We start from the raw sequence: 25,631 nt of genomic DNA, 5'->3' as shown, positions 1-25,631 counted from the left end.
AGAGGGAGGCGATCTCTTGAGTTTGAGGCCAGCCTGTTCTACAAAATGATTTTCAGGCCAGCTAGAGCTATATAGTGAAACTCTCTGTCTCCAAACAAAAACTAGTTGATGCAAGTTTAAAGATTTGAATGGCAGTGTCTGGGATTCATGGGAAGTGGCAGATTTCCGTCTGCTCTTCCCTGTCATCTTGTGCCACAGAACATGCTCGTGTGTGCCCACAGCTGGCACTGTGCTTGATTCCTGCTTTCAGGTAGCACTGTCCTCCATTTGAGGAAAGGAACTCAAGAACAGAGATTGTTTTCATGAAAATTAAACAAAAGTTTTTTGAAGTTTCTAAAATAGATTCTTTACGAAAAAGGGTACTCTTACAACATTGCAGCTGAGACTGTTTCTGGTTTTGGTCTCTTCTTTAGTAACTGGCCTCCTCTTCTCTCTAAGCCTTTTAACTCTGGTGGAAGCCATGAGCACAGCCTTGAGGGGTCTGTCAGAGAGAGCGCTGCTGTTGGCAGTGGGGTGTTAGGTAGTGCATTCTCGCCATTTCCATCTTGTTCTTATTCAGGGCTCTTTGTGCACAGTTACTGTGTATTCAGTTCTGGATTTAGGGAGAAAAAACTGTACCAAAGAATGAGGGGTGCCTCCATTCCCCAGCTATATATAATACCGAACTAAATGCCTCATATGCTTCTGATTAAATTGATGAAATGAAGTTTTGTTATAACCTACTGGTCTTATAATTACAGTAGCCACTTATTTTGTCTTTGTACGTACTAGGCTGTGTATTTTGGTAGATTTCATTTAATTTCAGACTGTCCAACTTATTGAACTATTAATTTCCATTATCCTGAAAGTTCAGCTGTGAAGATGTCTGAAATCTATTCTGATCCAGTGTGAGGAATACAGTGGAAACCCATTTAGGACAATACTACTGTTCATAGGAAAATTTTAAATATCCACGTGTGCATATTTAAATTCTTGCTATTTTTTCAAATACTTTTAACATAATTTTTTTCTTCTAGCTTTTTTTTTTTTTAAATAAGAAAATTACTACCCTGTAATGCCAGTTCTTAGAGGGTAGATGCAGGAAGATTAGGAGGCCAAGGACATTCACAGTTACAAATTCTAAGCCAGCCTGGGCAACATGAAACCATGTTTCAAAATGCAAACAAACAAAAGAATGGAAAAAATTCTGTTACTACAAAAATTTTCTTTATGCGTTTGTATATAATATTTTATTTCCCAGTATAATTGGAAAATATTAGTCACTGCCAGATATGTATAGAATTTATCTTAGGGTCTAAGAACAAGGACATTGTTGGTGTGTAGAGGGTAACAAAGGTGACACAGGGATTCTGGACCAGAAAACAGACAGTTTTCTCTCTTTTTTTTTTTTTTTTTAAAGATTTATTTATTTATTATATGTGCAACATTCTGCCTCCATATATGCCCGCACGCCAGAGGAGGGCGCCAGATCTCATTACAGATGGTTGTGAACCACCATGTGGTTGCTGGGAATTGAACTCAGGACCTCTGGAAGAATAGTCAGTGCTCTTAACCACTGAGCCATCTCTCCAGCCCCCAGACAGTTTTCAAAATACTTTGAAAGCATATGCCTCATATACTTCAAAGTAAGCTGATGAAATTCCATTTCATCATAACAAACTGGTTTTGTAATTATAGTAGCCATTTATTTTGTCTTTATTTGTGCTGGGCTGTACATTTTGGTATATTTCATTTAATTTCAAACTGTCCAAATTTTCATATTTTCTTTTCATTTTTGGTTTTTCGAGATAAGGTTTCTCTGTATATCCCTGGCTATCCTGAAACTTGCTTTATAGACTGGGATGGCCTCAAACTCAGACATCCCGCCTGCCTTTGTGTCCCAAGAGTTGGGATTAAAGACGTGTCACCACCGCCGGCTTAAAATCATATTTTCAACCAAAGAAAAATATTTTAAGTTATAGATATTACTTCTTAGGGAAGCACAATATTACAAGAGGCTATGCAACAGAAAAATTATTTTCTCTTTAAACTCACATTTTTAAACACTTTTTTTTAATCCCTGGTGCTTGATAATAGCGAATATCAAATATTTGATGAAGAACAAGCCTATTTAGCACCAACATTCACTTGTATTAAATACTGCCTTAGAACTATGAGGACCCAAAATGTTTTTAAGCTAAAAAATCCCAGTGCTTTTTAAAAAGCAAATTAACTCTCATTAATGATGTTGTAGGTAGGGTTCCTGAAAATAACCTTGTAAAATAATAAGATCCCCAGCTTTAAAAACCAAAGTCTGTTGGTGTGGTAGTGGTTTTGGTAGATGCAGGACTGCCTTTGATATGCCCACTGTGTGAAGGAGGTTGAAGGAAATGATAAAACACTTAAATTCCTTCCTAGGCAGCCCTTAAGGGCTTTTCTTTTCTTTTTATGATAGAAAACATTTTTTTTTTTATTAGACAGGTATCAAGAGTCAAAGGGCTTTTCTTGGTTTGCCGTGGTTTCCGCTGTGAGGATGGTGTAGTGGTTAGGGTGAACTTTGGAATCGGAACCGAGGTTATGGACCAGCTAAGATATTCAGGAAACATCTGGTATCTAGAGGCGCCATTTTTCTTCTGTCTAAAATGAAAATAATTCCCATCTGAAGGAGTTGAATATGCCTTAAAGCATTCAGTGCACTCTGGGAGGTGATTTTAGAACAGTAGCTATTGTTACCTTACCTCCTTGATTCCTAGTTTTCCCTAGAGCCAGTAGGTTTCCAAGTGACCCCTCCCATTGCGTCTGTGGCTTTGATGAACTAGCACGCTGCTTTCTGTGGTTTGAATGTCTGCTATCCTTTGAGCAGCTCCATGTTAGGCAGCAGACTTTGTTTCTAGTATTGAAAAGTATTCTTTTTTCCTTTCTATTGTGTTCCCTGCCCTGAGCCATTATCATGGAACTTGCTTGTTTAAACTAGAATCTTTATAGTCTCTGTTCACTTTTATAAAACTGCAGGCTGGTTATTTGGGGCTTGTCTTTAGCTCTACACAGCCTCATGAACTTACCTCATTCAGGTATAAGTTGTCTGTTGAGACAGGTACTGTCTGTCATAAGCCAAACATTGATTTTCATGTTTTCTAATCTCCCTACTTGCTATTCCTTTCATTCTTCAACAGGGGGAGTAAACCACACCAGTATTTCTCTCTGGCATCTCACATATCTGTCTTTATGCACCAAACCATTCCCTCATTTTTGAATCTCTGATGTCCGGGAGATACAACTCTGATGTTTAGGAGATATAGATCACAAGTAAACTTGGGTTTAGAAGGAATCGTCATGATATACAGTATTATAAACTTTGGCGGTGTACTTCAGTATGAGTGCATGTATTTCCTGATGGGAGCTTGATAGAATGTTGGTTTTAATTAAATTGAACTTTAATTCTAAAAACTAAAAGAATTTCAGTTTAGTGAGAAATAACACAGGCAATAATATTATTTTAAATAACAACAAGAAAGAAGACCTGATGGGGTTTTTTTTATTTTTATTTTTTTTAATTTATTTATTTATGTCTCTTCCCCACCACCACTTCCCATTTCCCTCCCCCTCCCCCAATCAATTCCCCCTCCCTTGTCAGCCCAAAGAGCAATCAGGGTTCCCTGACCTGTGGGAAGTCCAAGGACCACCCACCTCCGTCCAGGTCTAGTAAGGTGAGCATCCAAACTGACCTGATGGTTTTAAACAAATATCGGTATTTACTGGGGAGAGGAAACCAAAGAAAGATGGGCACAGTGGAGGGTCGTGTACAGCAGGTAATGTGTTAGGTTGAGAGGCCCACAAAGAACTGAGTAGAGACACTGCAACAAATTGTACGTTTTACAAGCGCCAAGCTGAAGTGACTGTGAGGTAAAGCGGGTGTGGTTCTGCTTTAGGGATATGTGAAAGGCGACTAGTGTCGCCATTTCTATACTGTACTAAACAAACAACTCAGAACATTTGATTTCAGCCATGAATGGCTGTTCTATATCCGTTGTATGTTAGACATACTTTGAACTACCTCTTTAGTTAAAATGGGGACGTTTTCTTAATAAAATGAGACAGTTAAAAAAAATTGTACGTTTTAATCTGGAACTCAGGTTAGAGTTAGGACTAAGCTAAGAATCAAAGAGAGCATTGTTGGGATTTTAAGAGACTTGAGAAAGTGTGTTAACCATTGAAGACAGAGAGGCTGACTTGATAGGAGAAACTGAAGTAGTGTCCTGGCTCAGCTCCTGTTGATGATGGAGTTAGGTTGTGATCAAGTCAGTGTGTGTATCTGCTTTCTCTTACTGTAGGCTTCATCAGGCACTTGTAAGAGGGAGAGAAGGACCAGGGATAGTTGCAGTGATGGGCCGTTTAAACTTAAGATGGACAAGAAAGGGACTAGGCTATGATGATGAGTTGACTAGTCAAGGGAGCCTCTGAGCTCAGAGATTTGGTGGAGGTATATTCTCTCTCTCTCTAATGTCATCTAACATCTCCAAGCTTCCCAAGAATGATAGATGTCTTAAAAGAAGCCACGATAACTTAAAAGATAAATTTTATAATTTTGTTTTTGGCTTCCAATTAAGGAAACTACCATTCTGCCCCGTTAGTATGTACCCAGATAATTCATGACCTTCCTCCATCAGGCTCCCTGTCCCCACAGCACTCAGCTGTGGCCTTTCTTCCTGTGTGCACAGCACAAGACCTTACCCTTTCCTGTTGTTACCAGTTGGTGAGTGGCTTGAAGCAAATGTGGGAAGTATAGCTTCCCACCATCTTTGAATTTCTCCCTAGAAATAGTTGTAGAACTGGCTTCTCAACTGTGTGTTTACCTTCGGCACCAAACACGTCTAGTGAATCCCTCACTGTCCTTCATAGTTCATTTAGTAGTCTGTCTTCAGACTTTTCCTCAGCGTCTCCCACAGTGTCTCATGCTTCATTGCAGTATTTGTTCACAAAGAAGGAATGATTTATTTAGCAAACAAATTTCATTCAATTGCCTATCTGTCTCAACTGAAAACTAGGAAAGAAAGCAGGTCTAACTGAAGAAAATCCAAATTTTCTCTAACAAAATAAAAAATGTCTTTATAAGATATGTTGTAGTAGCACTGATTATTCATAATTCCAAACTGGCAACAGATCAGATCCCCATCAACTAACTGACTAATGAATAAACAAAACATGATTAACACTCCCTATTCCTAACTGAATTTCTGGAGGCTCAAAGAACACTACTGATACACAGTTATGCTACAACTAAACATTAAGGACATTATACTAAATGAGGGAGTCAATGAACCAAGCTGTGCACACTGTTTGAGTCTGTGCTACAGGAAGTGTTTAGAAAAGGGGAGGTTTATTGAGACAGGAAACAATTATTATTTGCACTGGGCTGAGAGTCAAACCTAGATTAATTGCCAGTGAGCACAGGGAACATTTTTGGAATGATGGAGATCTACTAAGCTAAATAGGGTTGGTGGCTTAATAAGTATAAATATACTAAAATTATACAAATGTATAATCTTTGGAAATAAGAAGTGATATTCTCTAATCACCGAAGTTTATTCACGGGGCTTTCTGCTTCATAGCTTAGCTAGTTGAGTTTTCTTAGTTCTACAGGAATATATGTAATTTTAAACACACTATGCATTAAAGGGTGCTACTTTTCCTTGGAAACATGATTATTGAAGGGAGAGAAATAAAAACCTTAAAAATACAGTGCCTAAGGGGCAGGAACAGGGGAGATGGCTCAGTGGCTCAAGTTTGGATCTCAACCACATGTGTAAAAGCTGGCCATGGTAGTGCGTGTCTGTAACCCCAGTGCTGGGGGAGGGGGGTGGCCTCAGAGACAGGGAGACTATCAGAGCTTGCTGGTCAGCCAGTCTGTCCAAATCAATTATATATGGAGAACTTTTAGTAGGATCCTATGATCTTTAAAAAAAAAAAAGGAACAAAACCTTTGTTTTATTTTGAATTTTCAGGTAACTTTAAAAGATTTATTTATTGGTATGCACATAACATTTTTTTTAGTTACTTCTTTCTTTTATAGTTATCTGTTCTGGAATGACATGATCAAATAGTTTGCCCAGTTTTGGGATTTAATAAAGCAATTCAGTCACTGTATATCTGTATATGTTAAGATACACTCACCTGGGTAATGAACATATACCAGGTTTTGAGTTCATTTAGTAAGCAGAAAAGTTTAAGTTAAGGCCTTCTTTATGTTTTTCCTTTGGGAATCTTGAGAATCACCTGTTTATAGTGCACTCTGCACTCAGGCTGTAGATGCTGGAGCTCTGAGAAAACAGCCCCGCCCCCGTTCCTGCAGAGCTTCGTTCAGATGGATGTGGTAGACGACAAAGTGGATAGTGTGCACTTTCTTCTTGAGATGAGTGGGTGAAGTACGGTTAATACAAACCCAGAGACAGACATCGGGCTTCAACCTGAAGGTCAGAAGAGCAAAACTGCGAGCCACCGTCTCTCACCTCCACCTCAGTCCAAAATGGCCATCCTGCCTCCAGGGATCTCAGAATGAGACTGGGTCTGAGAGCCGTCTCCTCCTGCCCTGTAATCATTCTCTAGTTCTGGGATTAAGGGCCTGCACCACTGCTGCCTGATTTCTATGACCAGCTAGTATGGCTACTGGGATTAAAGGTGTGTGTCATTGTTGCCTGGTCTGTAAGGCTGACCAGGGCGGCTGTTTTACTTTTCTGATCCTCAGGCAGGTTTTATTTATTAAAATACAAATGAAATGCCACTACAGTGTGAGAAAGAAATAGGAAGCAAGGAAGGGTTTTGAGCAGTGGTTCCCACCCCTCCTAGCACTGTGGCCCTTTAATACAGTTCCTCACGTTGTGGTGACCCCCAACAATAATTATTTTTGTTGCTCCTTCACAACTGTGACTTTGTTACTGTTATGAATTGTAATGTGAATATTTTATACACAGGATATCTGACATGCGATCCCTGTGAAAGGGCCATTTGGGAGCCACTGAGTTAGCGACTAGTAGGAAGGAAGCTTATGTTAGACCAGTAGCCCTCAGCAGTGTGGCCTTCGCTGAGAAGGGAGCAAAGGACGTCCAGACGTGACTGAGCAGAGGCACAAGCTCTGAGGTGGTGGCATGCCCCAGGGCCAGTGTGCCGGCTACTGCACATAGGGGCTACTGAGAAAGAAAACGTCAGGTGCCTGTGAGATTATATTTTATTTTAAGCATGCCAGGAGATTACGGAAATTTAAAACTTTATTTTGAGCCGGGCGGTGGTGGCGCACGCCTTTAATCCCAGCACTCGGGAGGCAGAGGCAGGCGGATCTCTGTGAGTTCGAGACCAGCCTGGTCTACAAGAGCTAGTTCCAGGACAGGCTCCAAAACCACAGAGAAACCCTGTCTCGAAAAACCAAAAAAAAAAAAAAAACAACTTTATTTTGAAATAACATTAGACGGACATAAAGTTTTAAGGATCACAGAGCTCTCACTGCCCTCCCACTGTGTAGCGTATTGCGTGACCTCCATTAGAACTGTTTCTTCTCAAGAGGTGTGTGTGTGCTGTGCCTTCAGGTGCACACTCTGCTGAGCCCTGTGGAGACGCCTGAGGATCACAGGTCCGGAGACCAGTTAGGAAGTGGGAGCTAGGGCAGTTCAGAAAGGCATATGAGCCCATTCTTACTTAAATTATAGTGTGGACTCTTACCAAGACACTGAACAGTTTTCCTGAAACTAGGCTTCTTGCTTTTCTGGTTTTGTGTTTTGTTTTTGGCATAGTTTTGAAACAAGATGAGGCTGGGCTGGAACTCTGAATCCTGCCTTAGCTTCTGATTGCTGGGATCACAGATGTGTGTCACTGTACAGCCCAGCGTTTTTCCTTTGAGAGCAATGAGCTGGACCAAGAAAAATATGTTTATATACAGCAACTTCAGTAATGAAGGTGATAACTATACTCAACACCTCTAGCCGTATTCTTGTGTTAAAGATTAGTGAGTTAGTCCTGCTAAGTGTTGGTTCCTTCAGGAATTTACTAATGCCTTTCTTAGAAAGTAACAAAAAGTAGCAAGTGCTAAATTTCAGTTTACATTTGTCTGTCTGAAAAATGCTATCTTAATTCAACTGAGATTAACCAACAAGATATTCAGTGTAAAAATGCAATTTCCATGTCTCATGTATGCTCTATTTCAGATTTTGCTTACCTATTTTAATATTAAGGACAATGGCACTGGACCAGAAAACATAATGAAAGCATTATACAAATGCTTTGCTAAAGTATTTTCATGTATCACATGAATAGGCTTTTCAGTTGTTGAATACATGATTTTCAAGTAGAACCTCTGTAATGTTCTGCTATATAACAACACCAGTAATTATTGTACGTGCATGTTTTAAATCATCTCCAACTTTGAACCTGGCATTAATTGTTTTTAGGTTTATCATTCACTTTGAAAACAAAAATGTATTTCTTTCTGTTTTTTCCCTTGTAGTTGAAGCCTGAGAATTATATTGTTTGACATCTTTCATTCATGGTTTTATGAAGTTTATTTTCACTAAAATAGGGAACTTAATTGTGACCAGTAGGTAGAATCATATAATGCTTTAAAATACTAGATGAGGGCTGGAGAGATGGCTCAGAGGTTAAGAGCACTGGCTGCTCTTCCAGAGGTCATGAGTTCAATTCCCAGCAACCAGATGGTGGCTCACAACCATCTATAATGAGATCAGGAGCCCTCCTCTGGCATGTGGGCATACATGGAGGCAGAATGTTGTATGCATAATAAATAAATAAATCTTTAAAAAAAATAAAATAAAATACTAAATGAGTGCTGGACGCCCAGTGCGTACTCACCAAATCCTTGTTTAGGTTTAGTCTGCATACTGAGTAGTGTTGGGATTAATGATACAGTAGTTAGTGTTTGCTTGTTTGGAGTAATGGTCTGGAACCTCCTTTATTATTCTCCTAACATTTAATACACAGTGTGTAGGTGTTAGCCACTATCCAGTATTGTCACGTGCCAATTTATACAATTGCTTTGGTTAAGTCTATCGATTAGTTTCCACGTGGTAATGAAGGTGTTAGACTTTGAGCTGTTAAGTAAGCCACTTACCCTTTTTTGTTTGTAATATTGGAGATGGACTGTCTAAAAAGCATTTCTTCCCAAATACGTAGTCTGTCATTATGATCCTTCATTTAAGACATTTGGATTGAATACTTCCTGATATGTAGAGCTGTTTTTGCAAACTAAAGCCATAAGTCTTGAGCGCTGGCTGTCTCTATTGCTGGGATTACAGTGACAAGCTAGAAAGCAGTGCCTGCCCTCAGGAGGAAGGTTTTGTGCTGAGGGAAGATGTTCAGTCAAGGATGGTTTCTGGAAAATGGTGTTCGCATTTAAGATGAGTGGTTTAGGATAGTGGGATTTGGATATAAATGTGAGATTTTGATAGCTCTATAGGGAAACAGAAATCATGAACTATGCCTAGAAAATAGCAAAATTTGTTTACTGTGTAGTCTGTGGATGGATGTAGGGGAGATTGAGTCTGGAAAAGTAAAGGGACAGGCTGTAGAGAGCATTAAAAACTCCCTCACTTGGAACTTCCCGTGTAGTCACTGTAGCTGATACAGAACCTAGTAATACTTGTTTTGGGAAAATTAAAGGAGAAATTTAGACTAAGGGGCTTCTATTATTGAAAAGGGAAATGGTAGGTGAAAATAGAACACATTTGAGAAGAATGGGATTTCTCATCTTGGCTGTTTTTAAGTAGATGATTAACTTTGCTAAATTTGTTTTGGGTCTTATAGGTAGTACATGTAATTTTATAAAAATTAGTCATACTAATTTTATAAAAAAAACTATAAATATATATTACTTTATTGATACATGAAATGAAGGTTTGTGTAAAAGATCATTAAGGTTTATAAGAGCATGATGTGTCATTAACTGCAGATTAGGATGTTGAGGTGGAAAGGAAGGCACTGTTAATATTTGCCTTAGAGGAATTAAAATAAATTGGGATTAAAAAGTCCCAGAGCAGCCATATTATGCTCTTCATATCTTTTTGTTTGTTTGGTTTTTGTTCTTTTGAGACAGGGTTTCTTTACATAGCTCTCACTGTCCTGGAACTCGCTATATAGACCAGGCTGGCCTGATTTTCACAGAGATCCACCAGTCTCTGCCTCTGAGTGCTGGGATTAAAGGTATATACATCACACCTGGCTTTTCATATCTTGTTTTTTGAGCCTTTTCTCTATTGCACATTGGAACTAAATTTATAGAACTGAGACAGGGAATTGTTTTGAAACGTATATATTATACAAAATAGTTAACTCTTCTCATAGAGGGAGGACACACACATCACTGCAGGTGTATAACTTTTTTCATATTTTTGGGGAGAAAGAAGTTTGAGTTACTCATGTTTCCCAGACATAATTCCTTCTTTAAATGTCCTTACACAGAGGTATTTAGGGTGTTTTGCCAGACTGCTTGCTGTTTTCAATCAGCTTTTCTGGAAGACACTTTTAATGATGTTAGGCTTAGTTTTGTAAACTTTCTGACTTACCATAATGGCTCGATATAGTTATGTGTGGGGATGTCTCCTAGTGCTCCCATGTAAGTATACATGACCTTATAAGGACCTGGACATGGTGTGGACTTTTGGTTCCATGTTGGACATTTTTAAATGCTGTCTTGTAGTTTTCTCATGTCCTCGGTGCTTCTCAGACATTTCTCAGGTATTTAGATCACTCGAGCTATGTTGTTTAAAAGGCAGATTCTTACTCAGCAGGCCTGAGGAGGGGCAGAGATTCCGCCTTTCTAATGAGACTCTAAGTGATAATCGTTAGACAACACACAAAATATCCAGGCTCTGGATGGCTGCCTGGGCACACTGTTAAATAAGGCATCAAAAAGGACTGGTCTCCCAGAGATGATGGCAGTAGTTGATTTACTAGGGAAAGGTGGTACTTGTTAGCTCAGTAATTCAGCTGATTGTAATACTTTACATTTCCTTCTCTCATGTCTGAACTCTATAGTCTTGCTTTTTTTTTTTTCATTTAATTTTTGTTCTTGTGATTTTTGCTTTTGTTTAAAATATTATTGTGTTCTGTGGGTCTGATCAGGGAACCGTTACTGTATTTTATGTTTGTATCTACATTTTATTTTGCATGCGTAACGTGGCTTTGCCTGGATGTTCTTTTTGGTAAGTTCCAAATTTATCTAGCATATTGGTTTTTGTAGTGTAAGCTGTAATGTTTTACATCTTTTCTCCCATTTCTAGTGGACATAATCATTTGTTTTAATTTTTTTAAAGCGTTCATCTGACGTATTTTCTCCTAACATCTCCAGTTTTCTGTTGTAGTGCAGTCTGGTACTAATCCGCCTTGGCCTGTTTTGTGGCCTCCCGCTGTCAGCTGCTGACTGCATTAGCGCTTGCCCTCTCAAGTGATTAGAAGTCTGCAAGCTTGTGCTTCCATATCGCAGCCATGAGAAAGATAGTGTGCAGTGAAACTCGATACTTCGGCTCTTTCCTAAAATAAACTCTAATTTTGTTTTTACAGCAACAGCTTGCACAACTACAGAAAGAAAAATCAGAGATTCTGAAAAATCTGGCGTTATATTACTTTACATTTGTAGATGTTATGGAATTTAAGGTATGTATTTTAATAAGTAAACTTAAAAGATTACAAAAATGAATATTTGTTAACAGTATAAATTGCATTGTCACTTTTGTAATAAAAATAGAATTCTTCCAGAACCAAAGTGTAAAGTATACTTTATACATTTGTGTTTTCTGAATTTAAAAGTTACTTTCTTGGGCTGAAGGTGTGGCTCAGTGGTAGAAGGAATTCTTGCTAAGCATGCGGGAACTCTGGCTTTCACCCTCAGCACTTCCTCCAGAAGTCGTACCGGTAGAGTTTAGTTTATGCTTTCCCTTTCAGGACCATGTCTGTGAGTTGCTGAACACTATTGACGTTTGCCAAGTCTTCTTTGATATTGTGAGTATCCTTTTGCGGAAAATTTCTAATTCTCTCTGTTTCCAAAGAACTCAGGGAACCAATTATTTTTCTTTAAAGAAACATTTTATAGGAGTATACAAATTATAGCATTATTTATTTGGCTTGCTGAATAACTTTTTAAAAGGAAACTTTTATCATACATTTTTGTATGTTATTGAATATAAGTCTTAATTCATTTGTAAAATAGCTGTTAAATTTAGCATATTATCTTAATACACCCAACTATAAAAAATTGAACAGTATTTTTCTGCAGTCATTATTGATAGAATTTTCCTTTGGATGACATTTTGTAGGTACAGAAAGTTGAGGTAAGAAATGTGTCCGTTAACTTAATAGTAAAAATATCAAAAATTCAATACTTATTTTTGCTTTATGAAATTGGTACCAGTCTCCCTCCCTCCCTCCTTCCCTCCCTCCCTTCCCCTGTCTTCCTCTCCTCTCCTCCCCTCCCTCCCCTCCCTTCTGGTTCTGTCCTTTTTCATCATCCCAGCTTGAATACAGTAGCCAAAGTCCTTTTCTTTCTTCCATGAAATCGCGTCACAGACAGGACATTGCTGCCATAGACCCAGATCTTACATGTTTAGAGAGAGACGCTAGAAATCTAGAAATGGGAACAAAGCTATAGAAATGGTATGTAGATTTTTGTGTGCTTCAGTTTTACAGGTAGGAATTAAACTTTTTTTTTTTTCTAGACTGTGAACTTTGATTTAACAAAAAACTACTTAGATTTGACTGTAACCTATACAACATTAATGATATTGCTGTCCCGGATTGAAGAAAGGAAGGCCATCATTGGACTCTACAACTATGCACATGAAATGACCCATGGAGCAAGGTAGACAGACGTCACACAGATTCTTGTAAAGCTCTTGATCTGATGACTTATCACTCACTTGCATTTGATGTGTGTTCTAAGTGACCGAGAATACCCACGCCTTGGTCAGATGATTGTGGACTATGAAAACCCTTTAAAGAAGATGATGGAAGAATTTGTCCCCCATAGCAAGGTAAGAACCATGTTTTAGATGTGTAACCGTACATGTAAGGAATTGCTTAAGCTTGGGAAATTAAAGAAATAACTTAAATAACTTACTTCGGGGGTATAAATTATGATGGCTATGAATAACTTTTTTAGTTGTAAGTTAGGTAATTGATTTAGATGCATGCAGTGATTCATGTAAAAGTTAAATTGAGTGTAGTAAAGAGCGCAGTGCGGTCTCTCAGGTCGGCCAGCACACTCTGAAATCCTGTACGTCACTGAACTACCTTTATGGTCTTGAACTTTTCTTTTGACTAAAAATATCTTAAAGTAGCAGTCGCCTCATATGGATGTTATAAAAATCGAAGCGGTCACTTCATCAGAAAAAGTTTAGATACATAATATTGCATTAGATTTGTCTGGCTGGAAGGTTGACTCTTGAGTGTCCTGAGAGGTCAGACTGCTGTCAGACATGGACATGACCATGGTCCTGGTTCATTGGGACTTCCAGACTGCAGGCGGTGGAGACCAGAAGGGACGCCATTAGAAACAGTTCAGGAGCAGCGTGCTGCAGGAGAACTGAGGGTTCCCTGGGTTTGCAGTGAGGCCTGGAGGTGCAAGGGCAGCTTTGCAAACAGTGTCACCTTCATGAGCATGTGATAGGGTAGAATGGGGATTTGCTAGACTTGAGGTAGCTATCGGGGATTTCTTCAGTCTAGCATCCTTGGCAGTGTGCTTGTTCTTGAAAGAATATTAGTTTAGTTTTATAAAGAATTTAGAGATGACTCTGCAGTTAAGAGAATTGATGACTCTTCCAGAGGACCCAGGTTTGATTCCCAGCATTCACATGGCAGCTCACAACCACCTGTAACTCCAGTCCCAGAGGATAAGGCTTTTGCAGGCACTGCACACATGTGATGCACAGACATACATTTCAGTCACATGGAATAAATCATTTAAAAAAAGAGTTTACTATATAATATTTCATCCAAAGACTTTAGAGCTACAGTGTTGACTCAATTTTAGCTGTATTGTGTCTTAGTCTCTTGATAAAAAAAAGATTGCAGGGATTTTGTGGAAAGTGTATGAAATGTCTTTGAAAGATGTTTGTTGTTTTTTTTTTTTTTTTTTTTTTGGTTTTCGAGACGGTAACAATCCTGTCCTGGACATCACTTTGTAAATCAGGCTGGTCTCAAACTCACTGAGATCTGCCTGTCTCTGCCTCGCAAGTTCTGGTTTTAAAGGTGTGTGCCACCACCACCCGGTGAAAGATTTTTCTTAATGAAGTGAATTTGGTGGGAAGAAATCTTGTTGTGGTAACTACCCTGCAAGCAGGGTCTGTTGCAGACCTACATGCTTCCAGAAAACTTTAGGAGGTGCCTCATCCAACCTCATCATTTATAGGCAGAGACTGAAGACTGGGGAAGATGACCAAGTAAAACCCTTGGCAGCAGTGCCTAAACCAGGACAAAGGCTCTGCTGTTCTTTGTTAATAATGCCATGTTTCTATGATGCTATAATTTTTCTTGACATTCAGTTATTATCAAGAATTTTTCAATGTTTTCTCATGAAAATTTGAAGATTTGTTTTCAGTTTAATTTCTTTGTATAGTTGTATTTGGTAGGTTGAACATTTATAATCTGAAAACCCCAAATTTAAAATATCGTAAGTCTAAAGCATTTTTCTTCTGAGCACTGACCTGATATCACATGTGCAAATTCCCCTGACCGTATGCTCAGGTTGCTTTATAGTTTTGTGTAAATGTATAGGGCATATGAATATATTTTGTGTTTGAAATTGGATATGTATCTATTCCAAAATTAAAAACTGTCACTTCTAGCCGGGCGATGGTGGCGCACGCCTTTAATCCCAGCACTCGAGAGGCAGAGGCAGGTGGATCTCTGTGAGTTCGAGACCAGCCTGGTCTACAGAGCTAGTTCCAGGACAGGCTCCAAAGCCACAGAGAAACCCTGTCTTGACCCCCCCCCCCCCAAAAAAAAAAAACAAAACAAAACAAAAAAAAACCTGTCACTTCTGATCCCAAGATTCTAGTTAAGAGATATTCAGCCTATACCTGTAAGTTTTACATATATTTAAAAAATATCTTGAAGTTAATTAGGTTATTAATTTGAAGGAGTTTGAAACAGGCTAATGAATGTCATCACACTGAAGTAACGCTACCACTTGTGGAGATGTCGGTCAAGCACTAAGCGTATTGTCTGCTCCTTAGCCGACCACTGTTGTCTTCCCTGCCCTTCTTTCCTCTGGAGGTCTACTCTGATTTTTCTCTGATCTGGTGTAGGCTTGTTTTTAATTTGACTACTGCACACTCTTTTCCCCTTCTCTCTATTGATGTCGAGATACTTCTTTAAAGTTCTTTCATCTTTGAAAGTTCTCAGTTGGGATTAGGAAGGGAGATGTGGCGGGACTGTGTGCCTGTTTGAGGACTCGAGTGTGGTGGTTACGGTGAGCAGTCGCTAGCACTTAGTAGATGATTGTGAATTACCTAGGAACAGTATTCATCTGAGTTGGATTAGTTGTTTCCTAATGGTGATTTTTCTTATGTTTCATGATATTTCCCAGTTTTGTAATTAATAGACTAGCTATCATCTATCTGCCATTTTTTTAAAAACTAACCACATAATTTAAAACGTTCTTAGTTAACTACATCAGAATCTTACATGAGAATTAATAAAGATTCCTGATTTCTTCTTGCAGAGATCAAGCAAACACATTTTAATGGAGACCTAGATCCCTTTCAACTGGCAATTTGGTTAAAGAAAAGCCCTTTACAGAGTTTTTAGGCTTAGGCAGGGATAGACACAGCACAAAGTAGGAAACAGCTTGCCATTGTGGCGCACACTAATCCCAGCACTTGGGAGGCAAAAACAAGGGGTCTCATGAGTTTGAGGCTGACCTGTCTACATAGTGAGTTCTAGGCCAGCTAGGGCTACAGAGTGAGACCCTGTCTCAAAGAAAAGCAGAACAAAAATTAGCAATAAAGAAAGCACCAAATAGGCTGGAGAGCTGGCTCAGATATCTTAATACTTACTCCTAGGGCTAGGGATGCAGTTCAGTTGATAGAGTGCCTGCCTAGTATGTAAGGAACTATGAGTTTCGTCTCCAGCTTCCTACTTAATTGAGCATAATTGTATGTACATACCTGTTATCCTAGCCCTTGGAAGGGGAGGCAAGATTAGAAGTTCAAAGTCATCCTCAGCTACATAGTGACTTTGAAGCTATCTTGGTGTATGTGAGACCCTGTTTCAAAAAACAATGAAAAGTCTTTGCTATGGGCTAGGGAGATGCCTTAGTGGTTAAAAACATTTTCCATGCAAGAATGAAGACATGAGTTTAAATCCCTAGAGCCCATGTAGAAGCCAGATGCAATAGCAAGGGCATCTGTAGTCTAATATTTCTACAGAAGATGGGAGACAGAGCTAAGAGAGTCCCCAGAAGCTCAAGGTCCAGCTAACCTGAGAAAGCACTGAAATACCAAGAAACACTGACTCAAATAAGGTGGAAGAGTAGGACTAACCTCCCAGAGTTGTCCCCTGACTTCTGCAGGCGTGTCTCTGTATTTACACAGATGAATCCCAGCACATAAAAGCTGCCAGAAAAGGAAGGAAGGATGGACTTTTAGGCATGTGATCACAGACTCCTTTCCTTTTAGTGAGAATTGTTAATTTAAACTTAAGCATGAGAGTTCAGTGCTACTGTTTAAGAAATATATAAATAAAGAAGATTCCCAAGGTTAGCACACAGTTTAACCTTTCAGTAAGTAGCTTGTGGAGCTGGAGAGCTGGCTTTTCTAGAGGACCCAGTCAACCCCCAGTGTCCACATGGCTGCTAAAACCCTGTAACTCCCGTCCCAGATGATCCTGTATCCTTGGAGATCTTCTGAGTTCTGCGAGCATCGTTCACATACACGGTGCCCAGACATACATGCAGTCAAACCACCCATACAGGAGATAAATAAATACTGCAGTATTGTTCTGTTTTGTTCTGTTTTAAAGAAAGTAACATGGTTTCCTGATTAAAGATCTTGCCTGGGAATATAGACTATAACTTTTGCAGTATTTAAAACAAAAGGAAACAAATTTCGAGGAGACTTGAAACCCATTATAGAGCATGGTTGGGGTCAGTCATGCATAGCCTTGAGGCCGAAGTCTAAACGGAAGGGAAGCACACTGTTCTGCACCTTATTCTTGTTTTCTCAGTCTCTTTCAGACGCACTGATTTCTCTCCAGATGGTGTATCCTAGACGGAATCTCTCAGCAGAGCAGTGGAGAAACGCCCAGTTGTTGAGCCTCATCAGTGCTCCCAGCACAATGCTCAACCCAGCCCAGTCCGACACTGTACGGTCCAGTTCTGTGCAGTCACTTATCATTTGAACATGTTACTGCATTTTCTCTAAGTAACATTGGCCTGTCAGGTTTATTATAAAAATGAGCATAAAAATCACACAGGGGTTTTAAAAAAATTCCTCAGCTCTAAAAAATTGAAGTTAATACAAATGACCGTTTTATTTTTTATTTTGGGCTGATGAGATGGCTCAATGGATAGAGGCATTTGCCACCAAGCCTGACAACCCGAGTTTGATTCCTAGGCCTTGGTGGAATAAGAGAGCCAATGTGGGCATGCTTGCCCATACAAATAAATGTAATTTTAAAACATTGTTTCTGTCACTGTATAAAAACTTGAAGATGTAGACAAGTATAAAGAAAAAAGCAAACCTGTCAAATCTTACCAATTAGAGAAAATCATTATCATCCGCTATATTTATTTTTTAAATTACTCTCAGCATATGAACATGGCTGCTGCTGTTACAGAGAAAGGGCACAGACCATGGATTCACGTGGAAGGAGATGTAGAGAGAGGACCCAGGCACACAGTCTTTCACATGACTAAAATAAACCTTTTGGACAAATGGAAACTCTTAAAGTGAGCTCAAGAAATGGAAACTTACCGTTCTCCAGGAGACAGTTAGCAGTAGTATAGTCAGAGATGGTTGAGGATGTGCGAAGGCTACAGTTCACATTGTCCTTTGTTGGTTGCAGGTTTAAATAATTATTGATTCTTACCCAGTGTCTCAGATTTCTTGTATTTGAACCAAGAATTCAACAATAAGAATAGCACAGGCAGAGAGACACTAAGTAGGAAGTTGTTTAAAGAATTTATATTAAGCACGGGTGTGTCTTTCTTTTTTTAAGATGCCTTGTGAATACCTCTCCTTGGATGCAATGGAGAAATGGATTATTTGTAAGTAAAATGGGTTAGTTATGGGATTACCCCTTAGGTTTGAGCTTTAGTGAGAACTAGCTGGTGACTTGCCTTTATCTGTAGTGAGCACCTGTGTGCTTTTCGCTCGCTCATTTCCCAGGCTGATCCCAGCAGGATGTGGGTAGTCAGTAAGTGCGGAATCTAAAGTTAGGTCACATAGCTCCACAGTGACAGAGACCAGGGAGAGCTAATCCCCTGCTCATTACCATGAGAATAGTTTGCAGTAGTTTGTGCTTTTTCCTGATGTATTAACTGTCAGCTGTCTATTAGTGTTTCTCCAACTATGATGAAGGACCATTTTTCTTTAATACTTTAGTAAAATAATGACTGAACAAGTATTAGACATAAAAGCCATAGTTTTGTTAGATTTGGCATAATCTAACAATTAGATATTATTAAGTTTGCACTTAAAATGACTACATATTTTGAAATAATCAACCTGTATACAAAATATCATTACAGACTGATTCTTCCAGTAACGTTAAATATGAAAGAGGAATTTATTAGCACATACCACCTGTACTTAGACATTTTAGTTAGTTTTGTTACTTTTCAGATTTGTAAGAGTAATATTTTTTTCTTAAAAGTTTACATTTCTGTGCCTTACCTATGAAGCTAATTTTAAAGAAAGGTGAGGTGTTTGAAGTGTTGATTATGCTGGATGATGTAATGATTCTTAGTTTTCACTTTGTGTTTGGCTGTGATTGAAGAATGGGTCTAGGTAGGTAACCATACAAGTGTCCTGGTTAAGGTTTCTGGTGCTGAGATAAAGCACCGTAACTAAACACAAGGTGAGGAGGTTTATTTCACCTTACATGTCCTGACTGCAGAGGGAAGTCTTGGCAGAAACTCAGGGCAGAAACCTGGAGGCAGGAACTAATGCAGAGGCCATGGAGGGTGCCGCTTACTGGCTTGCTCCTGTGTTTGCTGAGCCTGCCTTATAGCTTCCAAGACCAGGGTAGCCTCCGCTCAGTGGGCTGTACCTTCCCACATCAATCATCAATGAAGAAAATAACCTACATGCTGCTTACAGCTCCACCTTTCCTCACTTGAGGTTCCTGTGTCTTAGATGACACTTGCTTGTTTAAATGACACAAAACTAGCCAGGACTTTGGAACTAGTTTAAAAAAATAGGAGCAACTATAGAGAAGAAGAAAAATTTCAACAAAAGTCGAGACTGCATATGTAACAAGTACTAAGTAAATGTTGAATGAATGAACCATGCTTCATGCATTGGTGTAGAAGGCTAGAGAGGGCATTTATAAACATATGTGCAGCATTAAACATCTGTGTGGGGTTTCCAGACTAGGTAACCAAAGGTAAAAAATACTTAGAATCCATATCAAGAGAGCATGTTGTACTTTAAGAGTTAATACTTGGACTCTCCCCCCCCCCCCTTTCTTTTTCTTGAAACAGAGTCCCCTGGCCTATCCTTGGCTAGCTTGGGACTCATTATGCAGACCAGACTGGACTTGAACTCACTTCTTGCCTGCCTCTGAGTGTTAGGTTAAGGATGTGACCCACCATGTCCTGCCTGCCTCTGCTACTTTAGTATTGTTGGTTTTCACTCACCCCTTTAGCTGTAAAAGAATGATACAGTCTTGACTATTTCACAGAGTAACCACGTGGGGTAGTGTCTGCGAAGATGAGTAGACAGGCAATGTTATTACTCTAGTATTCCTTCTGGTGACTACAAAAATTGATTACTTTTTTCTTTCAGTTACTTTAACAACTGTAGTGATTACCATGGTATGTGTTAATTTCTGATCTTTTGCTTAAAATGTGTTTTTAATGTTTCTTTTTTTTAAAAAATTTCATTCATAACCTCCTCTTAAAGGATATTTTCCCCTTTTGTTAGTATATCTTCAAAGAACTTACTCTGCAGAATATAGAAAATGATAATTTAAAATATTGTTCTTAATGGTGGTGCATTTGGGAGGCAGAAGTAGGTGGATCAGAGTCAGCCTGGTCTACAGAGTGAGTTCTAGGACAGGATGCAAAGCTATACAGAGAAACCCTGTCTTGGAAAACCAAATGTGTGTGTGTGTGTATTGTTCATATACATATGTATATTCTCACATGTGTGTAATACAATATGAATCACATAGGAATCTCTATTCAGTGATAGAGGGTATTTCCCCATCTGCAGAAAGTTACATTGTAACCAGAGGAATTTGTTTGCAGTACTTTTAACTTGTACTTGTTTTTCTTTGTGTTTGAAGTTGGCTTTATTCTGTGCCATGGGATGCTAAACACGGAGGCTACCGCACTGAACCTTTGGAAGCTTGCTCTTCAGAGTAGCTCTTGCCTCTCTCTCTTTCGGGACGAAGTTTTCCACATTCACAAAGCTGCAGAAGATTTATTTGTAAACATTCGGGGGTATGGTATTTTTGCTTTATTCATGTTTGGTAGGAGAAGGTGATGAGTGCAATGTCTGTAGTAACAGATTTTGGGGTTAGAGAGTTGGCCACATCCTACAAGGAAGGTGTGGCCTAGACTGTCTTTGAGCCTAGCAAGTTGCTTTTAACAACATCCTGATAATGGCTCTTATAGGTAATTTTACTAATTAAAATCTTTAGGGTTTCTTACCCTTTCAAATTTTGTGTTATAGAGAAATATGTTCTCTTTTTAATTCACACATGATTTTACATAATTATTACGAAAACAAAATATAGGGTATATTTCCCAGCATGGTGTCTTTAGCGTTTAATTCCAGCACTTGGGTAATAGAGGCAGGCAAATCTCTGACTTTGAGGCTTGCTCGGTCTATAGAGTGAGTTCCAGGATGGCCAGGGCTACACTGAGATTGTCTTGTCTCACCCCCAGTAAAGAACAGAGTGTATTTATAAAAGTATTTGAAACAATCAAAAAAATGCCTTTAAAGTAGGACCGACAATACGGCACATAGGGATCATGGTTCTTGATGGCAGAGTCTGCCCAGATGACATATTAATCATTCTCTGCAAAGCAAATACATCTCTGAAATGATTGTCAGCATTCTTTTTGTTGGTATCTTTAATAACTTCATTCTCTTGAGGACCTGTAGCCAGTATATGAAAAGCCATGTTGAATTCACACGTGAGAGCAGTCATAAAATGTTTTGAAATAAAGAGCACATAAAATACCCCAGAATTCCTTGTACTTAGCTGAATATGTTGGATAAGGTAACTGGGGAAAAAAGTGAAATTTGTATATATTCATGTCCATTTCAGTATTTCATAAAGTTGAGACAAAAATGAAGCTTTATTAGTTGTTAAAAAAATAAAAACGTATCTAGCACTGGTAATTTGAACCAGTCTTGCATCCTAGTGGGCCTGTACATTACCTAGTGGGCCTGTACATTACCTAGTGGGCCTGTACATTACCTAGTGGGCCTGTACATTACCTAGTGGGCCTGTACATTACCTAGTGGGCCTGTACATTACCTAGTGGGCCTGTACATTACCTAGTGGGCCTGTACATTACCTAGTGGGCCTGTACATTACCTAGGGGGCCTGTACATTACCCTGAGATGCAAACTGAACACAAGTTCTCTGGCATCACTGTTGTTTTAGGGAAAATAAATAGTTCTGTGCACTTTGAATAATTTATTATTTTTGTTTCCAAACAGAAAATAAAGTTTAGGGATATGGCTCAGTGACCTTGTGGGTGAATAGTCTGGAACAGTTGTCTCATACCGTGTAGAATGTCTCTGTCTTCACAGATGAGCCTTTGTACCTAGTCAGTCACCACTGCATTCTTACTCCTTCCTCTGTTACTCCTGACTTCTGTCATATTGATCAGAATACTTTAAATACATGAGCATTTAAAGCCAGTTAATGTTAAATATTTTCAGTGAAGTTATGCATGGTGTAAGTAGTAATACCGCAAAATTATCTTTGTTCTGTTAGATTTTTTAAGGACTTATTTATTATTATTTTATTTGAATGAGTTTTTGCTTTCATATATGTCTGTGTACTATGTATATGCTGGTGTCTCAGGAAGCCAGAGAAGGTGTTGGATTCTCTGGAACTACAGTTATGGATACTTGTAGAGTTGTGAGCTGCCATGTGGGTATTGGGAACCAAACCGGGTTCTCTTCCAGAGTAGCAAATGCTCTGAACCGCTGAAGCATCTCTTCTGTCCCTGCCCTAGGTGTTGTGCATCCTGTTCCCATGAACCCTCTTCTTCATTTCTCTTCCTTTGTTTTTCTGTTTTGAGTTATCTGTCCCATTAAAAAGAATTGTCATAGTCTAGTCATAAAATGAATGTGTTCATTACAAAGGCCTATATAGACTGCTCGCATGTAGAAATTGGGTTTCATCATAGTGTAAATATCTCAGCTAAGTTATCAGGAAGATTTTTTTTTCCTTTTATGGATTTTGGGTTTTTATCGGTAGTATTCCTGAAGTTATTTAATACACTTTAGTGGTATTTCTGAACTGATTAATATTGGAGTTCTGTTTCTTTTACGTTTTATCAGGGTCTCATGTAGTCCTGGCTAACCTGGCTGAATTGCATTCACAGAAATTCACCTGCCACTGGCTGAATGCTAGAATTAAAGGCACGCACAACAGAAGAAATCTGTGTGTGTGTGTGTGTGTGTGTGTGTGTGTGAGAGAGAGAGAGAGAGAGAGAGAGATAAAAATAAGCCATAGTTCTCTCTTAAAAACAATGTGATCAAAATGCTTTCCTGCCTTAGCTCTCTGTCCACAAGGCGCCTGCATTCAGAGTTGCTGCTGTTGATCCTCATTTGTATCCTTTTAGAATTGAGGTGTGCTTATGAACAACTTGCTAGTGTCAGAAGCTGTCACTTTTTGAGTACTTGAGAGACTGGGAAATCACTTAATTACATCAGAAGGAAATTTTAATATATCTAGGGCCTAAGGAAATAATACAATTTTCATTTTACTTTTGGATTTACTGTAACTATTATCTTTCTAAGAAGATTTGATTTGAGTATGTAAAGTACTTGGAAATACGTTTTAGGTAGGTAGGCCTCACCCTTCATTTCCTTTGTAAATTGTTTTTGTTGTTGAAAATAAGTATTTCAAATTGACTTTTTATTTTGTTCACTCTTTTTGACTTTCAAATTAAGATTGACGCAGTTCATATTTTCCTTGTACGCAGCTACAATAAACGTATTAATGACATAAGAGAGTGCAAGGAAGCAGCTGTATCACACGCGTGAGTACTTTTGTCTGTGAGGAGTTTCTTCCTAAAATACGGCTTTGTTTGATGAGGACAGGCTAGTGATTGTGAGATACAGAGGACGAGAGCCTTGTTCTGAAGAGAAGTAAGTTGTAGCCTCTGTGACTAGTGTGGATCTCCCAGGTTTGAAATACTGATAAAGAAGTTCCATGCAGAAGACTTTTGTTTTAGTTGTTATTTATTTAAGAATTATTTGACATGTATTTAGTTAGTGAGAATAAGCATGGATGCATGACTGTGCCTGGGCCCAGCACCTTTATTGTGGCCAGAGGATACCTTGGGGGAGCTGGTTCTCTCAGCCCACCATGGATGGTCTGGGTTGGTGGCAGGTGCTCTGTTTGCTTCCTGTTTGCTTCCTGTTTGCTCCTGCTGTGCTTTCCAGGCTATGCTGATTAGTGTGCACCCTCATGGAAACTGTTCTATTCTTACACGGATGCAAGCAGTGAGAGAACGTGGCACACACAGGCAGTATGTTAACGCCTCACCTTGCTCCAGTTTTATATTCTAAAATTAAGAAATATATAGAAATGACTGTACTTAAGACCTGTAAACAACTTTCTAGTTTCCATATAAAATAATTCAATACCTCAACATAGTGATTAAATATGTGACTTCATGGTCTCCATGAACTTAGAGAAGATAGGATGGTGAACCGGCCTGTTCATCAGTCTCCTACCAGACATAGAGAAGACAAGCACACTGTATAGGCGAGGACAGCACATCCCAAGCTTTAAATCCTCACTCTTTGTCTTGTTCCCTGTGCCTACATTTCCTCCTGAGGGAAGCATGAGTGACATGTGGCGATCTCTTTCTCTACAGCGGCTCGATGCACAGAGAAAGGCGCAAGTTCTTAAGGTCTGCACTGAAAGAGCTGGCGACTGTCCTCTCTGACCAGCCTGGCCTGCTTGGTCCCAAGGTAACTGACTGATGAATGCGCCCTGGCAGCAGCATAAAAGCATGGCTTCTTTAGGAAATTTGCCAGAGCTTGAGCCAGGAATGGGCGTGCTGACTTGGGCCTCGACATCGCCCTTCTCCCTTTTCCTCGTTTCTTAGGCGCACACTCGTCTTCATGGCACTGCTCTACTCTGTCTGGGAATGACCGCCTCTTTTAAATTTAGTACAAGAATATGAGCAGTTTTATTTTTTAATCATTGAATAATTAGTCTTTTTTTTTCCAGGCACTTTTTGTCTTCATGGCATTATCTTTTGCCCGTGATGAAATTATCTGGCTACTGCGTCATGCAGATAACATGCCAAAGAAGAGTGCAGACGACTTCATAGATAAGTGAGTTGGTCACATCAGAGGACACCTACTTTCTGTTTGTCGTTGTTTATGGGTTGTGAGTCTGCAGACTTATGTTAAAGCAAAGATGTTTTGAAAAACTCTTTGGGGTTCTTTATATTTGTAATAGAAGAAATACTGATAATGTATTACACGATGTAATTAGAATACAAAAGCTCTAAGACTTTTAATAGTTCTCTTCATTATAGTAGTGATAAAAAAAGTTGTTCTTTGGCTCTGCCCAGTAATATATATCCTACACATTTGGTTTTCAAAATTAGTACTGCACAAAATATTAAATAAATATCATAGCATGGTCTCGTTGCCATCAGTGTAGCATTTGAAATATCTTTTAGTCCCTAGTTTCTCAGTCAGAGTAAGATAATTGAAAATAGAAATGAGTGCATTTAGAAAATCTTATATCTTGTTAATACTCTGACCATCTTTTTTAAATCATGTAGCTGTGAGAGGGGAAATTTTACTTGTGTTTGAATATTCTGCTGCCAGTTTTCAGTCTTACCAGTTTTTCTTTTCATGATTTTATTGCTATAAAAATTTTACAAGGAAGTAATTGACATTAAAAATTAATAGCCTTTCTTAGGGAAAAGTTCTAGAAATAATACCAAAACCATGTAGTATGTTCTGTAACAACAGCAGACTTACTCTCTGAAACCTTCCTCTGACTTTTCACAAAGGCACATTGCTGAGCTGATATTTTACATGGAGGAGCTCAGAGCGCATGTCAGGAAGTATGGCCCGGTAATGCAGAGGTACTATGTGCAGTACCTCTCCGGCTTTGACGCTGTCGTCCTCAACGAGCTCGTGCAGGTAGGAAGTCTCCTAACTCCCACCCGTTGAGTCATTGACATAAACTGCATGTACCAAATGGTGTAAATAGAA

The 25,631-nt window shown here is 39.0% G+C and overlaps 1 protein-coding gene across 4 annotated transcripts in view; it reads left to right on the top strand.

Moving 5' to 3' along the window:
* The window catches only part of Nckap1 (NCK associated protein 1), a 75,009-nt gene that overhangs the window by 15,109 nt on the left and 34,269 nt on the right, over positions 1 to 25,631 (top strand). For 2 of the 4 annotated variants that reach the window (XM_041639872.1, XM_041639870.1), the window contains 11 exons: positions 11,545 to 11,631; positions 11,920 to 11,976; positions 12,690 to 12,832; positions 12,914 to 13,004; positions 17,197 to 17,334; positions 18,190 to 18,238; positions 20,482 to 20,638; positions 23,369 to 23,425; positions 24,269 to 24,365; positions 24,628 to 24,734; positions 25,427 to 25,559. In XM_041639872.1, coding sequence (XP_041495806.1) covers positions 11,545 to 11,631; positions 11,920 to 11,976; positions 12,690 to 12,832; positions 12,914 to 13,004; positions 17,197 to 17,334; positions 18,190 to 18,238; positions 20,482 to 20,638; positions 23,369 to 23,425; positions 24,269 to 24,365; positions 24,628 to 24,734; positions 25,427 to 25,559 — 1,116 coding nt within the window. Of the gene's footprint in view, positions 1 to 11,538; positions 11,632 to 11,919; positions 11,977 to 12,689; positions 12,833 to 12,913; positions 13,005 to 17,196; positions 17,335 to 18,189; positions 18,239 to 20,481; positions 20,639 to 23,368; positions 23,426 to 24,268; positions 24,366 to 24,627; positions 24,735 to 25,426; positions 25,560 to 25,631 lie in introns of all 4 variants that reach the window. The other 2 variants (XM_041639871.1, XM_041639869.1) reach the window with 1 other exon arrangement.

Source organism: Microtus oregoni, unplaced genomic scaffold (assembly GCF_018167655.1).
Source record: "Microtus oregoni isolate MIOR12 unplaced genomic scaffold, Mior012 000060F_ref0000265, whole genome shotgun sequence".
Classification (NCBI taxonomy): domain Eukaryota; kingdom Metazoa; phylum Chordata; class Mammalia; order Rodentia; family Cricetidae; genus Microtus; species Microtus oregoni.
The sequence above is the reverse complement of the archived record's forward strand: the minus strand, read 5'-3'. Positions and strand labels throughout refer to the sequence as shown.